Source organism: Bos mutus, chromosome 4 (assembly GCF_027580195.1).
Source record: "Bos mutus isolate GX-2022 chromosome 4, NWIPB_WYAK_1.1, whole genome shotgun sequence".
Classification (NCBI taxonomy): domain Eukaryota; kingdom Metazoa; phylum Chordata; class Mammalia; order Artiodactyla; family Bovidae; genus Bos; species Bos mutus.
In genome coordinates this window covers 11,452,396-11,469,158 of record NC_091620.1, presented here as the reverse complement: position 1 = coordinate 11,469,158, position 16,763 = coordinate 11,452,396, and the positions used below count along the sequence as shown (strand labels likewise).

Sequence of the window (16,763 nt, the reverse complement as noted above, 5' to 3'; positions counted from 1 at the left end):
CTCTATGCTGTCTTTAGGATTCTAACCCAGACTGGCAGAGTAGAACTAAATCTCAAGCCCAAATTCTGAAACCAGATAAGGTAGAAGTGTTAAGAAACAAAGATAAACCCTAAATGCACAGGAAGTGAAACTTGATTTGGAATTGAGAAATGACCAGACATTCCAACCCACAGGCGGCCCCGTCCTCTGTCCAGCACTGAGGTGGGGGTTATGGTTCCTCTCCATTCATTCTTGAAAAAAGTGAAAGTGTTAGTTGCTCATTCCTGTCCGACTCTTGGTGATCCCATGGACTGTAGCCTGCCAGGCTCTTCTGTCCGTGGAATTTTCCAGGCAAGAATACTGGAGTGGGCAGCCATTCCCTTCTCCAGGGGATCTTCTTCACCCAGCAGACCCAAACTCAGGTCAGCTGCATTGCAGGCAGATTCTTTACCATCTGAGCCATTATCTACCCTCAATATGCACGTTTTCCAGAGCCCAACTTCTTGCCCTTCAGACTAGCTCTACCATGGGGGCCCAGAGTGCCTGGATGTGGACCACAGCATCTCATGAGGATGAACAAGGGGAAGCGGCATTGGTCAGAGGGGAGGATCTATCACTCCATATGCCTGTGTGTGTGTGCGTGCACATGTGTGAGTCACTCAGTCATGTCCAACTCTTTGTGACCCTATGGACCGTGTAGCCCACCAGGCTTCTCTGTCCTTGGGATTCTCCAGGCAAGAATACTGGAGTGGCTTGCCATTCCCTTCTCCAGGGGATCTTCCCGACCCAGGGATTGAACCTGGGTCTCCTGTACTGCAGGCAGATTCTTTACCGAGCCTGAGAGGTGGTGATTTCCCCAAATCAGAGGTAGATCAATGAAGGGCAGGATACCACAGACACTCCTGGACACAATCAAGCCCATCACGACACTTTTATTGATTCAGTCAATTTCAGGTTTGGAGTGTGGCACTCCACCTGCAGGCAAGCTCAGAGAAGGGGCAGACATCCGTAAAGGAAGGAGATGAGAGAGAGAGAGAAACTCTTGAGGAACACAGACTGGAAAGACGTTAAGGAGAATCCAGGGCCACGATAAAGAATGACTCGGGATGCACATTTGGAGCTGGTCTCAGGAATCCTTTTTCTTAACCTGAGGAAGAGAGGACATCGTCAGGATGCCAGGGGCCATGGAACAGTAGGACTGGGTCAGAGGATGCTGATTCTGGGGTCTGATTTTTGGGAGGGTTCTCCCCATCCTTCAAAGCCGCATTCTGTCTGCGATGATCTCTGTACTTTCTCCCCAGTCTGCAGCCCCACTGTGACTCCACGGAGATGTCAGGACACAGTTCCGATACCCCTCAGCTCCCCTGCATGATGCTCCACACTTTCCTTTCATCACCCTCTCATCCTGCCCGCCTCCTTACCATGGCCATCAGCACCAGGGCACTGACCAGCACAGCGTACAGGGTGGCCTTCCCCAGCAGGATCTCATAGAGGAGGGTGGCAGACAGGACACCTTGCTGATAAGATGCTGTTGGCAGGAAGGGAGAGCAGGTAGGTACCTGTGAGCAGGTATCTCTGGCCTCCTCCCCCTCTACCCCTCAACCAGTGTCCATGGCTTCTCTGTCTCTGGTTCCAGAGCAATGACCATGGAGATGGAGACAAAGAAGCAGAGGGCTACTTACCAGAGGTGACGCCACAGTCTGAAAGAAAGAAAGGGGGAGGGAAGTGGATGAGAGCCTGCATCTTCTAAACCCGATTCAAAGCTAAGCCAGCCTTCCTCAGTCCAATAGCTGGCAAGATGCTAAATCTTGGCAACAACCACGTGAACTTGGGAGTGGATCCTGCCCTAGCTGAGCCTTCAGATAAGACTCAGCTTTGGCTGACATCTGATTGTAGCATCTTGAGATAAACGAGCCAGCTAAGCTATGCCCAGATTCCTGATACATTAAAACTATGCAAGAATAAATACGTGGTATTTTGAGATGCTTAAAACAAATAAACGAAAAGACCTACTAAGCTAGCTTTTAGTCAGCACTGACCCCCAGGCTCAGAGCAGCCTCTGAAGTCCCAGCACTGCCTGTGCCAATGTGGCCACAGCATCCTCAGGGTCATGGAAGGAGGCAGCACTGGAGGGGATGGGGACCCACCACTGGGACCCTGAGCTGTGCAGGCGGGCAGGGAGGGGGCCCACCAGCACAGCTGAGCTGGGCTGAGGATCTGGATCTGGGGGAGGAGTTTGCCCGAGGAGGTGCCCTGTCCACCCTCTTGCTGGGCTCCCCCCCGCCACCCCTTCACTCTGTGTCCAGCCTTCCCGCTCCTCTCCCTGGATCTCTCCTCTGTCAGCTCTGACTCCCTCCCAGCTGGCTCACCTGCTCTGCCCCAGGCCTCGGCGCTGATGTTCTGGGTGACGGGCTTGGCCCTGTCCTGCTCCTCCCACTGGTCCAGGTCCGTGAGCCCGTGGAACTGGACTTGGCATCGGAAGTGGTTTCGGGGGTTGTGCCAGAAGGCTGCGGTCACCCTCAGCCGGCTGCTCAGACAGTATCTGGAGTCATCCCGCGCGGGGTCCTCCTTATAGGGCTCAGGGTCCGTGCTGACCCCAGTCGTGACCTGCTTCCTGTTCACCCACCAGGTCAGCTCCACGTGGTCAGGGTAGAAGCCCGTGGCCAGGCACACGAGCGTGGCCTTCTGGGTCCGGGAGATCTCTGCTTCCGAGGGTTCGAACACAGCCACCTTGGGCGGGTGGACCTGGCTCAGATCATCTGGAAGGACAGGGGTGGGGGCCAGGACCGGCCTGAGAGCTGGCTGGGTGTGGTAGGGGCTGTGTGTGTGTGTGTGTGTGTGTGTGTGTGTGTTTGTGAGTATATGAGTATGAGAAGGCAGGGAAGGGAGGCTCAGGGTTATCCTACAATAAAATCAGGTAGCAGTATGTCCTGTTTGTTGGGGAGTCACCACCCCACTCCTCTGTTCTTGTTCTCCCTCTGCCTGCCTGTCCCTTGTACTCACCCTACGACAAGTCCGTCTCGTCTGTCTCTAGCCCCCTAAGGTGGCCTTACAAATGGCACTGCCTGACATCTGAGCAATTTTTCTTCTTTCATGTTATTTGACTTCTTATTCAACAAGAAAAACTTACCTGTCTTTTTTTTTCTCATCATAATTTGTATTAGTTATTTAAATAGAGAGCTGGATTGGAACCAGAATAATAGAAGTCAAAGCTTGACAGTGACTTTGCCCACCAACATGTCTTTAGACAACCCCTGAATGTCTCTGCATCATTTTTCCTGCTTGTGAAGGAAGCATCCCAACATTGACTGTCCAGAGTAGGGGTGGAGATGGCCTGACATAAGGATGCAGGAAGCCTCTGCCATCAGCTGGGTTAGTTATATGTGAGCCTGGGGGGCTGAGGAGTAGAGGGGATGTGAGTGTAAGGGGCTCATTATGGGGCTGAGGCTTTTTCTTCAAATGACAACATACAGATGACATATTTTTGTGCACTCACGTGAAGACAGCCTTTTGTCTCAGGATGTACTCATGAGAATAGGAGGCTTTTTTCTTTCTGATGTCTCACCAGGTCATCCTAGCCATTCCTCTGCCTCCAGGTACCCCGAGTTGCCTCAGCTTGGACAGATCACAAATTCAAGCATCTTCAACCTCCTTTGCCCCTTTGATTCCACATCTTCTGTTTTTCCCTACCAGCAAGCTTCCTAAATATGCATCTGAGATCATCAAGCAACTTCTGCTCCCAGTTGTCTTGATCCAACTAAGCCTCTAGTATGTGGCATCCCGGAGGGACCCAGGTGAAGGCATTCCAGTTAAAGCCCCTGTGACCCTCTCATCTGACTGGCTTATTGTCTCTGGACCCTCTCGACATACATTTCATCTTGCTCTTTGCATTATACGGATTTTTTTGTTTGTTTCTGAGCAACTCTGTTAAAGGGACGACGTCTCAATCTAAAGAGATCTAGTTTAGGCTGAAAGAAATGAAAAAAAAAAAAAAAATGTTCCTGTGACACCACATGTCCATGGATGGGCTTCCCCGGTGGCTCAGTGGGAAAGAATCTGCCTGCAATGCAGGAGCCGCAGGAAATACCAGTTCTATCCCTGGGTCAGGAAGATTCCCTGAAGAAGGAAATGGCAACCTACTCCAGTATTCTTGCCTGGGAAATTTCATGGACAGAGGAGCCTGGATGGGGGGTGGAGGTGGGGGCTACAGTCCATGGGGTCGAAAAAGAGTCTGATACAACTTAGTGACTGAACAATGATGACAACAACAATTTGATTTCAGGGCTGGCTTCCTGGGTGTGTGACCTATGCACACATTTTCACTCCCACAAGGTCACTGGCTCATTAAAGGACCAGGGCTGTGGGACCCTGATGTACCTGTTCTGAAGTCTCCTGCTCTTCTCCACCCTGGCTGATCACAGGAAGCCAGCTGTCACTGGGAACAAACACTTCGAATGGAGCCCCACTGGATCCCACCTAATGAGTCTAACTACAGACACGCTTGCTGTTACCGTATCATCCGGTAAACACACCAGTATTGAGGGGTTGTTCCCCTCTGGAAGCTCAGTGCTTCCATCACCAAGAGACACTGAAGATCCCTTTCCAGTACTAAGATCCCTTGGGAATGTTCCCAGCCTCAGAAGAAAAAAATATGTCTATTTGAATGTATGTCCTGCACCATCTGGCTGTTTAACCTAGACGACCTGGTGTGAGGAGGGAGACTTCACGCTGGGGGGCGGTGAGGGGGCTCCATTTGGTGAGTAAATGCCCCCAGTGGCCCAGGTTCCCACCCAGCCCGTGTGCTGTACACACAGCCTGGCCAGCAGGGGTCTGGACTTAAGTAGAAAGGAAGAGGTTCGAAACCTAAATTTAAATCCAAACTTTCAAACAGTAAATCGACAAACCCCACTTGTCTTGATTCTTTCCCTCACTATCTCCGGTGGGTCTGTCTCTTTCATGTCTCTTCTCCACTCCTGCTGGTCATCTTGGTTCTCCCTTCAGCAGAAGCCTGCATCTCCACCTCCCAGGAGCTGGGCTCTGCAGTGGGCCCAGCATCCTGAGCTCATCCTGCCTCACCCCTCCCCATCTCATTTTCCCCTTTGCAGCAGCTACACCGGCTCCTACCCTTCCCCCAGCCCGGATTGCCCTCCTCAGTCTTTTTCTCCAATCAAGCCAGTCTCAGAGTCCTAATTAATCCTCTCTCCATTGCTCACCTGGTCCCCAAATACCCCAGGAAAAAAGGGAGTGAAGCCCCCCTTGCCCTCTGTCCGCGTTCCCGGACTAGAGTACCCCTCCCCAGTACCGCCTACCCAATACTCCCCGCCTCCCTTGCAGAGCGGACCCCCCAGAGGCATAACTGGCCAGGCGCCCCAGCCCCAGCGCAGCCCACCCATCTCCGGGGAAGCAAGGGGCTGCGCCGAAAGGAGGGAAGTCCAGATCTCACCTACGACCGTGAGCTTGGTGCCTGGGCCGAAATACTGCTCATAGGAACACGGAAGAAGAGCCCCGCACTCAAACCCCCCCGCAGCTCCCAGAGGCTCCCGCTCGCTTCCTCTGTCCCAGCGCTCAGCTCCAGGGCAGGGAGGGGACCAAGTGCCCGGATCCAACCCGCCCTGACCCCGCCGCCTCCCGTCCTGCCCGCCGCCCGCGGCCAGCCGGCGGACACTCACCCACCACCGTCAGCCAGCTGCCGGCCCCGAAGGTCAGGGCGGCGCCTGCAAAGCACAGCCCCGAGGCGCCCCACAAAAATCGAGGCGCGCTGCCCGCACTCACCTAGTACCAGGAGCCGCGTGCCCGGCCCGAAGTACTGGGTCTGAGTCACAGCCCCCCAGCCTCGCGCAAAAACCCGCCGCGCATCCCCCGGGGTCCCTGGCGGCTTCCCGGCTCACCTAGCACCGTCAGCCGGGTGCCCGCGCCGAAGTACTGCGTGTCTGTGCTCACAGCCTCAGGGCTCAGCACAAAAATATCGGTCCAGCGACCCTACTGACATCTGATCGCCCCACTTCTCTCCTAGCGCCCCAGAGCACCCCACTTACCTAGTACCAACAGCCGAGTGCCCCCTCCAAAATACAGAGGGTTGTTGCTCACAGCCCGGAGGCTCAGGACAAAAACCAGCGCTACCCTCTCCGGATAGCCCGGACTCAGCCCAGGTCCCCACGAACCCTGAGAGCAGCCCCGAAGGGAGATGGGCAGCCTCCCGCCTTTCTGCATCCCACCGGAGGGAACACTCAGGGACCCCAGCTGCCCTCCTTACCCAGCACAGTCAGCTTGGAACCAGCTCCAAAGTACAGGGGCCACACAGCCCTGGGGACCCAGGCGCAAACTTTGCGTTCCCTGAGTGCAGCAGGGACAGGGTAAGGCATCCACTCTCCAAAAGCTAGAGTTCACAGGGTCATCTAGTCTGGACATTCCACCCTCCCTCCCCCTGGAGAAGCATTCTTACCTAGCACAGTGAGCCTGGTCCCTGGCCCGAAGTGCAGCTCCCCATAGGAGCACAGTGGGAAGGGGCTAGCAAGAATTCCTCTCTCTTCCCCTCCTCCCCTGGAACACTGTGGGGCCACCCTCCTTCTCCTCCCTGGCTTCTCTCTATCTGCCTCCAGAACTAGTGGAGAAGTGGTCTGGACATGAGGTCACCCCCAATTTTGCAGAGAATGAGCTTGACTTGGGGGCTGACATGGTTGTGAAATTGGAAGAGGCACTAGGGGTGGAGGTTTTGCTGGACTGGGAAATGTTTCAGGCTAGACCTTGCCTCTTACTACTTTTGTGACCTGTAACCTCCCTGGCCTTAGTTTCTCCATCTGAAAAATGGGATAATATCTTTCCCGTAGGATTGTTGTGCTTAATGAATTTTACACCTGCGATGCTTTCGAACTGTGCTACCAGAGAAGACTCATGAGAGTCCCTTGGACAGCAAGGAGATTAAACCAGTCAATCCTAAAGGAAATCAATCCTGAATATTCATTGCAAGGACTGATGCTGAAGCTGAGGCTCCAATACCTTGGACATCTGATGCAGAGACAACTCATGGGAAAAGACCCTGATTCTGGGAAAGATTGAGGGCAGGAGGAGAAAAGGGTAACAGAGAATGAGATGCTTGGAAGGCATCGCTGAGTCAGTGGACGTAAGTCTGAGTAAACTCGGGAAGCTTGGCATGCTGCCGTACATGGGGTCGCAAAGAGTCGGACATGACTTAGTGACTGAGCGACAAGCACTTTCTCAAAAAGCAAGTTTTATGGAAAGCACTGGTTCTTGATCCTACTCTAACAGCTTGATTCTTCATGTTCCTTGGAAGCTGAGTGTGGAGCAGGGAGAGGCAGAGGTGATCAGAGTCCAGGTCCCTGCAAGACCACAGAGGGACGGGCTCCAGGGACTTCTCCCAGCCACTCTCCCCATCTTAAACTGGGAGCTAGGTTCTGAGTGGGCTGCGTGGATCTGTTTTCTGAGGCAGGGCTTTTTGTAAAAGCACTTCCTCTAACTGAATCATCGTGGCCCCCCCCGAAGTCCCACAATGTTATACTGTGATACAAAAATGTCCTCTCCTCTGGTGCCCCTCCTCCAACTACTGGGCAGAGGCAGGAAGTGCAGGTGGCAGAGGATTGAGTGGGGTGAGAGGAGACAGACTCGATACACTGAGAGTGGGGAGGGGCTTGGGGAAGGGCAGGGTGCTAGTGGTGGGGGAGGGGGCAGAGAGGCCCCTCCTGGAACAGATGCCACCCTGAGGAGCTCTCCTATGTCATCAGGGCTCCCTTCTGGGACTCTCTGTGCTCAGGAGCAGACTGGCATTTATAGAGAGGTGGGTGGGAGGACCATCCACAGAGCAGGTGATGTCAGCTCAGGGCAGGAGGACTCACAGCTCTGCACTTGCCCTTGGCTTCCTGGATGGGGCCCAACTCCTCTCCCTTCACTAGTGCACAGATGTTTAGTGCGCATCTATTATATGCCTGCCTCATGCTTCGACAAGGATAGAGTCCACTGTCCAAGCCGGAAGCCCCAACCTGCCTTTACAGATTTATGACTGTCATCTCTGAACCTCACAGCCCGCTGAGTGCAAGGACCAGAAGTCCCTGACCCTGTACTTTCCTATCCCATTCGTACCTCTGGCTCTCATGAACTCTCTCCCACATGGATAACTGAGACCAACTCTTCCTGTGAAGAGCTGGCTACCTTCTTAGACTCTCCCCTGATGGTCCCAGTCAGAAACTGAGTGCTAGCCTCTGCCTGCGTTTCAGTACACAACTCACATTGCTGCTGTTCAAGTGTTAAGTGTAGACATTGCTGCTGTATGTTAAGCATTTGTACTCATGAATTATCCCCCTAAAGAATAGGGAAACTTCTTGGGGGCTGTGGCTCAGTAATCTTCATTTTCCTGAATGTTAATGAAAAGCATTGCAATGATATGTACTCAATATGTAGTCTACTCTGCTGATGCACACATGCTGACAAATATGTATGCATGCTTGTTGCTATATATGCAAACACTCGTGCTAGAATGCATGCATGCATGCAATAGATTGAGAGGCTGTGTGCTGCAGGCCTGGGGTGGGGGCGGGGGGCGGTCACTGTCTGTTGCAGGAAGGCCTGAAGGTGATATCTGCTCCTGAATTGGGTCACTTCGGGTGAGCTCTCTGATTTATTCATTTCTTTAAAGATGATTTATTGGGTGCGTACACTGAACCAAGATACTATGCTACATCCTAAGGATACTGTAATAAAATACTCCTTGGTCCTTAAGGTGCCCTTCAAGTGGGGGTATCAGACAACAAAAGGGGTAGTTTCCATCAAGTGAGCTTAGTAGCAGGAAGGAAGTGGGCACAGGGCACTGTGACAGCAAAACACAGAGGGCATTTCATTCAGTCTCATGGAGTAAGGGGCAAGGATGCTCCAGGGAAGGGTACTAGCTGGGGAAGATGTCACTGCTGAGTCTGTAAGGATGAGTGGGAGTTTGTGTAGGTGTCGTTCCAGGCACAGGAGTGCAGGATGGCCTGAGAGCCAGTGGTTCAGAAGGCTCAGGGGTACTGGAGTGAGGGTGAGTGGGGACAAAGAGGCGGAGGACAATGGTGGGTCTTTTATACCATCCTGAGGACATTGGATTGCATCACCATAGTGACTGTGTGACAATAAAGAGCTTTGGAAGGATTTCTAGAAATAGCAAGAGGGCTGACCCTTGTTTTTAGGTGCTTTATTTTCTATCCTCGCAGGTGGCTTCCTCCCAGGTATCCTGCAGGGCTCCCCGGTGGCACAGTGGTAAAGAATCCACCTCCCAGTGCAGGAGACGTGAGAGACGAGGGTTCGATCCCTGGGTTGGGAATACCCTCTGGAGTAGGAAATAGCACCCTACTCCAGTATTCTTTCCTGGGAATTACAATGGACAGAGGAGACTGGCAGGCTACAGTCCATGGGGTCACAAGGAGTCAAACACGACCGAGTGACAGCACAGGAGTGATCGGGGACATTTTCACGTCTACGTAATTCACTTGAGTGAAATTTATAACTAGCTTTGTAACTTAACCTGGAGACACATCTGCTACTGAGAAGGGATTTCCAAGTCAGTGATGTTTCTTCTTTCCAGCTGGTAACACTCTTTGGTGGTGAAGGAAGCCTAGTAATGCTCCTGGTTAGAGAGCCGAAATGAGCACTCTGGGGTCATGACCACTTGGCAGTGGGCACACCTGTGTGGTTCAGCTCTTCCTCAGAGCACCTTTGTCCAGGTAGGACAGCAAGTTCCTAGAGGCAACATTGCCATTTTTCTAGACTTCTCCAGAGGAAGCCTCTCTCTTCACCAGTCACCCCCTTTCACACGTCCTTAAGTTTCCCTGACAAGGAGGAGCATGTGACACCTCCTACCTGAAAGGACAGCAGGGGACTCTCCTTGAAGAGCTCCAGTTTGTGCCCTGACTGGAGTCACATGGGACTTCAGAGATGGACAGAAGAGATATCTAGATACTCACAAGGCAGAGTCAAGCCAGAACAGAGCATTTTTATTGGTTCAGGAAGTTCAGTCCCCCTAGGGTCTGCCCTGGGTTAGGGAGATCCTGGTCCTGAGAGTTTGGGGCACCCTCACATGGCCGTGGACGCTGCGCTGAGTCCAGAGATGAGGGCAGCTCTTCAGAAGCACTGGGTAGGAACGGGAAAAGCAGAATTCCCATCAGGGCAGTAACAGGCCGGAAGCTGGCTTCAGGACTCTTTTCTCTTGACCTGAGGAAGAGAAGGTGTGAGGGTTACAAGGAGCCAGGAGTGCTGGGGACCGAGAGGAAGCAGGTGTCCCACTGACAAGACAAATAGCAGGTCTCCTCCCAACATCCAGCCATTGGATTTTCTGGTGACCCCAGTTTCTCCCGCCCAGCACGGCTCTTCCACTTGATCACAGAGGTGCAAGGGGTCTTCTGAGGCATGCGGGTGAACCCCCTCTTCCTCTCTGCCCACCTCTGGTCCTGGTGGGGTCTCTACATTCCTAGGTCTGTGTTGCTGCATTTCAAGTGTCCTCTCCAACCTGCCTGCCCCATCCTGGCCCTCTCCTTACCATGGCCATTAGCACCAGGGCGCTGACCAGCACAGCGTACAGGGTGGCCTTCCCCAGCAGGATCTCATAGAGGAGGGTGGCAGACAGGACGCCTTGCTGATAAGATGCTGTTGGCAGGAAGGGAGAGCAGGTAGGTAACTGTGAGCAGGTATCTCTGGCCTCCACCCACTTTACACCCTCCCCCGCAACCAGTGTCCATGGCTTCTCTGTCTCTGGTTCCAGAGCAATGACCATAGAGATGGAGACAAAGAAGCAGAGGGCTACTCACCAGAGGTGACACCACAGTCTGAAAGAAAAAAGGGGGAGGGAAATGGATGAGAGACTGCATCTTCTAAACCCGATTAAAAACTAAATCAGTCTTAGTCAGCACTGACCCCCAGGCTCAGAGCAGCCTCTGATCAGAGTCCCAGCACTGTCTGTGCCAATGTGGCCACAGCATCCTCAGAGTCATGGAAGGAGGCAGCACTGGAGGGGATGGAGACCCACCACTGGGACCCTGAGCTGTGCAGGCGGGCAGGGAGGGGACCCACCAGCATAGATGAGCTGGGTTGAGGATCTGGATCTGGGGGTGGAGTTAGCCCCAAGAGGTGCCCTGTCCCCCCTCTTGCTGGGCTCCCCCGACTCTTCATTCTGCCTTCCCGCTCCTCTCCCTGATCTGTCCTCCGTCGGCTCTGACTCCCTCCCAGCTGGCTCACCTGCTCTGCCCCAGGCCTCGGCGCTGATGTTCTGGGTGACTGGCTTGGCCCTGTCCTGCTCCTCCCACTGGTCCTGGTCCGTGAGCCCGTGGAACTGGACTTGGCATCGGAAGTGGTTGCGGGGGTTGTGCCAGAAGGCTGCGGTCACCCTCAGCCGGCTGCTCAGACAGTATCTGGAGTCATCCCGCGCGGGGTCCTCCTTGTAGGGCTCAGGGTCCGTGCTGACCCCAGTCGTGACCTGCTTCCTGTTCACCCACCAGGTCAGCTCCACGTGGTCGGGGTAGAAGCCCGTGGCCAGGCACACGAGCGTGGCCTTCTGGGTCCGGGAGATCTCTGCTTCCGAGGGTTCGAACACAGCCACCTTGGGCGGGTGGACCCGGCTCAGATCATCTGGAAGGACAGGGGTGGGGGCCAGGACCGGCCTGAGAGCTGGCTGGGCGTGGTAGGGGCTGTGTGTGTGAGTGTGTCTCTGTTTTCGTGTATGAGTACATGAGTGTGAGAAGGAAGGGAAGGGGGCCACAGGGTCATCCTAAAATAAAATCATGTAGCAATATGGCTACCCCGGTGGCTCAGAGGGAATCCACCTGCCAATTCAGGAAACGTGGGTTCGATCCCTGGGTTGGGAAGATCCCCTGGAGAAGGAAATGGCAAGCCACTCCAGTGTTCTTGCCTGGGAAATCCCATGGATAGAGGAGCCTGGCGGGCTACAGTCCATGGGGTCGCAAAAGAGTCGGACACGACTGAGCGACTGAGGGTGCACGCAAGCAGTATGGCCTGTCTGTTTGGGAGTCACCACCCCACGCCTGTGTGCTCAGCCTCCCTCTGCCTGCCTGTGCCCGTCCTCACCCTGCCACAGGCCTGTCTCCTGTGTCTCCAGCCCCAAAGATGGCCTTACAAATGGCATGATCCAACCTCTGAGCAAATTCTCTTCTCTTATGTTATTGTTTTGTTATTCAACATGGGAAGTTTATTTCTCTGCTTCTCACCATAATATATGGTAGTTATTTAAATAGAGCACCGGATGGAACATGAATAATAGAATTGAAGCTTGGAAGTGGCTTTAAATAGTCTCTGGATGTCTCTGCATCATTTTTCCTGCTTGTGAAGGGAGAAGTCAACACTGACTGTCTGGAGCGGGGGTGGACATGTCCTGATCCATGGATGCCGAAAGCCCTGCCCTCTGCTGGGAGTGAGCCTGAGGGGCTGACCACTAAGATGACTTGGGGATAAGGAAGTTATTTGATGGATGTTTTTTATTTTTCAGATGGCAATGTACTGATACTATATTTTTGCATACTCATGTGAAGTCAGCATTTGTCTTAGGGCATACTCATCAGAATGGGAGGTTTTCTTTGTTTCCAGTGCTTCAGGTCAACCTAGCCATTCCTCTGCCTCCAGGTACCTCTGAGTTGCCTCAGCTCAGAGAAATTGCTGTCTCACCTTGTTTTAAATTCAGGCATCTTCAACTTTCTTTGCCCCTTTGATTCCATATGTTCTACTTTTCCCTACTGGCTAGCTTCCTAAGTATGCATCTGAGGTCATCAGAGCAATCTTGATCCAGCTAAGCCTCTGGTGTGTGGCATCCCGGAGGGTCCCAGGTGAAGGCATTCCAGTTAAAGCCCCTGAGGACTTCTCATCTGACTATCTTATTGCTTCTGGACCCTCTAAACCTTTATTGTATCCTGTTCTTTGCTTTGTATTGATTTGTTTTTGTTTGTTTCTGAGAAATTCTGTTAAATGGAAGACATCTCATTCTAAAGAGATGTAGTTTAGCCTGGAAGATTAAAACAAAAAGTTCTGACACTTGCTATTTCCACGGACGTGACTTAACCTCAGAGCTGGCTTCGTGGGAGTGTGAACTGTGTAGTCACACGGGACCCCATGCTTAGAAGGCCCCCCTGCTTGATATAATGTGCTGGTGTCACCACTGTGAAATTCTAAATAACTTTTTAAACAAAGTCTTAGGTGTTCGTTTTGAGGTAGCTCTGGGCTTCTTTGGTACTCATTCAGTAAAGAATCTGCCTGCAGTGCAGGAGATCTGGGTTTGATCCGTTGATCAGGGAGACCCCCTGGAGAAGGAAATGGCAACCCACTCCACTATTCTTGCCTGGAGAATCCCATGGACAGAGGAGCCTGGTGGGCTATAGTCCATGGGGTTCCAAAGAGTCAGACACGACTGAGCGACTTCACTTCACTTCACTTCACTCTCTGCCTTCCATCAGGCCGGTGGCCCTGTGCTGCACTTCCCACCTTGTGACTGTCCCTCTGTCCCGAGGACTTTCCTGGCAGACCGGAGCTGAAATGGAAATGTCCTGCCTTGTTGCACTGGCTCCATCAGGCTTTCTGCGCCGCTCGGCCTGGTTCTTCACCCTCCTGCAGAGTCCCTGCCTCTGGGGTTCTACCAGCCCTCCAGGGGCCTTACAGAATTGACTCCTCTGACCCCCTCACCCAGCAAACACTCAGCACTTACTGGGAAAATTACAGACGCATTTTTGAGCCATGTGCGATGCCCCCTGTGATGTTGATGTGCTGCACAGAAGGAAGCAGGACCTTCCATACACGTTGAAGCACTGACTACATGGCCCCACGATGAGGGGTAAGTCCCCGTGGGTGGGCTCACCCATGTGGGTGCACCTGTGTGTGTCCTGGTGAGCTTTGGTGGTGTGTGCTTGGATGCGGGCTGGAGAGCCTCAGACAGAACTCTGAAGTTTACCTGTCCTGCTCCCAGCTCACTTCTTACATATAGCCAGGCTTCTTGCCCATGCTAATCCTGCCCCTCCATTGGCACTGGGTTCCCCTGCTGCCCCAGTGACGGCCTAGGGGAGGGTCGGGGGGAGACCCTTGAATTACAACAGGTCTGCTAGATACTCTAAGATACTCCCCACACAGCTACTCCTGTAAGCCTCAGAGCAGTGTTAGCAGTAGGTCTTGTTGATGATTTTCAATCCGAGGGAAGTTTCCCACAGATTCACTTGCCCAAGGTCATCAGATCATTAAAGGACCAGGGCTTGGGACCCAGGTGTACCTGTTCTGAGGTCTCCTGCTCTTCTCCACCCCGGCTGATCACAGGAACCCAGCTGTCACTGGGAACAAACACTTTGAAGGGAGTCCCGCTGGCTCCAACCAAACCAGTCTAACTACAGACACGATTGCTGTCACCATATCATCCAGTAAACACACCAGTATTGAGGGGTCGTTCCCCTCTGGAAGCTCAGTGCTTCCATCACCAGGTGACACTGAAGATCCCTTTCCAGCGCAAAGATCCCCTTGGGAATGTTCCTGGTCTCAGCAGGAAAATATGTCTATTTGAATGTGTGTCCTGCACCATCTGGCTGTTTAACCTAGAAGACCTGGTGTGAGGAGGGGAATTTCAGGCTGGCGGGGGTGCGGTGAGGCGGCTCCATATGATGAGTAAATGCCCCCAGTAGCCCAGGTTCCCACTCAGCCGGCGTGTGCTGTACACACAGCCTGGCCGGCAGGGGTCTGGACTTAAGAAGAGAGGAAGAGGTTCGAAACCTAAATTTAAATCCAAACTTCCAAACAGTAAATCAACGAACCCTCACCTGTTTGGATTCTTTCCCTCACTGCCTCGTGTTTGTCTGTCTCTTTCAAGTCTCTGTTCCACTTTCCTCCATCATCCTTTTCCTCCTGGCCGATTCAGTGGAAGCTTGCATCTCTTCCTGCCTGGAGCCAGCTCTGCAGGGGGCTCACCCTCCTGGCCGCAATCCTGCCTGTTCCTGCCCCCCACCCCCAGCTCATTTTCCCCTTTGCAGCTGCTACACCCACTTCTACTCTCCTCTCAGCCCAGATCGCCCTCCTCAGTCTTTTTCTCCAATCAAGCAGCTCTCAGAGTCCTAATAAATTCTCTTTTTCGCCATGGTTCACAAGGTCCCTAATATCTCAGGGAAAAAACAAAAAGACCAAAGCCCCCCTTGCCCTACCTCTCTGTTCCAGGACTATGAGAATGCCAATCATGGCCCCTCATCCCTTGTAGAGCTGACTCCACAGGTGGACAACGTGGCCACACGCTCCAGCCCACCCCACCCATCTCCGGGGACAAGAGGGACCGCGAATAGAAGGCAGGGAGGCGTTCAGATCTCACCTGTGACCGTGAGCCTGGTGCCGGCGCCAAAATACCGCTCACTGGCTCACAGAGTCTCAGTCCCGCAAGCAAACTCCTCAGAGCACAGCTGCTCGCCCTCCGGGTCCCAGAGCCCGGCACCAGCCAGGGAGAGGACCAAGCGCCCGGATCCGACCCGCCCTGACCCCGCCGCCCGCGGCCAGCGCGCGGACTCTCGCCCACCGCGGTCAGCCCGCTGCCGGCCCCAGAGGTCAGGGCGATGCCGGGGCGCCCCACAAAAAATCGAGGCGCGCCGCCCGCACTCACCTAGCACCTGGAGCCGCGTGCCCGGCCCGAAGTACAGCGTCTCTGAGTCACGGCCCCCCAGCCCCGCGCAAAAACCCGCCGCTCATCCCCCGGGTCCCCGGGGGCGTCCCCGCTCACCTAGCACCGACAGCCGGGTGCCCGCGCCAAAGTACTGAGTGCTTTGGCTCACAGCCCGGGGACCCAGGACAAAAACCAGCGCTGCCCTTCTCTGATGCCCAGACTCAGCCCAGGTCCCCACCGACCCTGAGCGCAGCCCCGAAGGGAGATGGCAGCTGCCCACCTTTCTGCATCCCACCCGAGGGAACGCTTAGGGACTCCAACTGCCCTCCTTACCCAGCACAGTCAGCTTGGAACCAGCTCCAAAGTACAGCTGCGCGGCGTTCACACAGCCCTGGGGACCCAGGCGCAAACTTTGCCTTCTCGGAGAGCAGCCGGGGAGGCTCCAGCGCCCACCCCCAAAGCCAGGGTTTGGGGGAATCATCTAGTCTGGGCATTCCACCCTCCCTCCCCCTGGAGAAGCATTCTTACCTAGCACAGTGAGCCTGGTCCCTGGCCCGAAGTGCTGCTCCTCATAGGAGCACAGTGGGAAGGGGCTGGCAAGAATTCCTCCCTCTTCCCCTCCTCCCCTGGAACAGTCTGGGGCCACCCTTCTTCTCCTCCCTGGCTTCTCTCTCCGGATCTGCCTCCAGAACTAGTGGAGAAGTGGTCTGGACATGAGGTCACCCCCAATTTTGCAGAGAATGAGCTTGACGTGGGGGCTGACATGGTGGTGAAATTGGAAGAGGCACTAGGGGTGGAGGTTTTGCTGGACTGGCAAGTGTTTCAGGCTAGACCCTGCCTCCTACTATTTCTGTGACCTGTAACCTCTCTGGCCTTAGTTTCTCCATCTGAAAAATGGGGTAATATCTTCACCAGGAGGTTGTTGTGAGTGCTTAACAAATAACACAACTGCAAGTACTTTGTCCAAGATCAAGTTTTGTGAAGATCCCACTCTGATGGCTTGATTCTTCGTGTTCCTTGGAAGCTGAGTGTGGAGCAGGGAGAGGCAGAGGTGATCAGAGTCCAGGTCCCTGTGAGACCACAGAGGGACCTGCTCCAGGGACTTCTTCCAGTCACTCTCCCCATCTTAAGCTCGGGGCTAGGTTCCTGATGAGCTGCATGGGTCTATTTTCTGAGGCAGGGC

General features: G+C 53.9%; 2 gene segments (V, D, J or C); both read right to left on the bottom strand.

Annotated features, from left to right (window-relative positions):
- Positions 1-896: 896 nt before the first annotated feature.
- On the bottom strand, positions 897-6,222 carry LOC102275052 (T cell receptor beta constant 2-like). The segment is given in 5 exon segments: positions 897-1,126; positions 1,401-1,507; positions 1,662-1,679; positions 2,349-2,738; positions 6,015-6,222. Coding segments are annotated over 5 exon segments (711 nt in total).
- Positions 6,223-9,935: 3,713 nt separating this feature from the next.
- Positions 9,936-15,183, bottom strand: LOC102274780 (T cell receptor beta constant 1-like). The segment is given in 5 exon segments: positions 9,936-10,173; positions 10,499-10,605; positions 10,767-10,784; positions 11,194-11,583; positions 15,135-15,183. Coding segments are annotated over 5 exon segments (570 nt in total).
- Between the last annotated feature and the right edge of the window lie 1,580 nt (positions 15,184-16,763).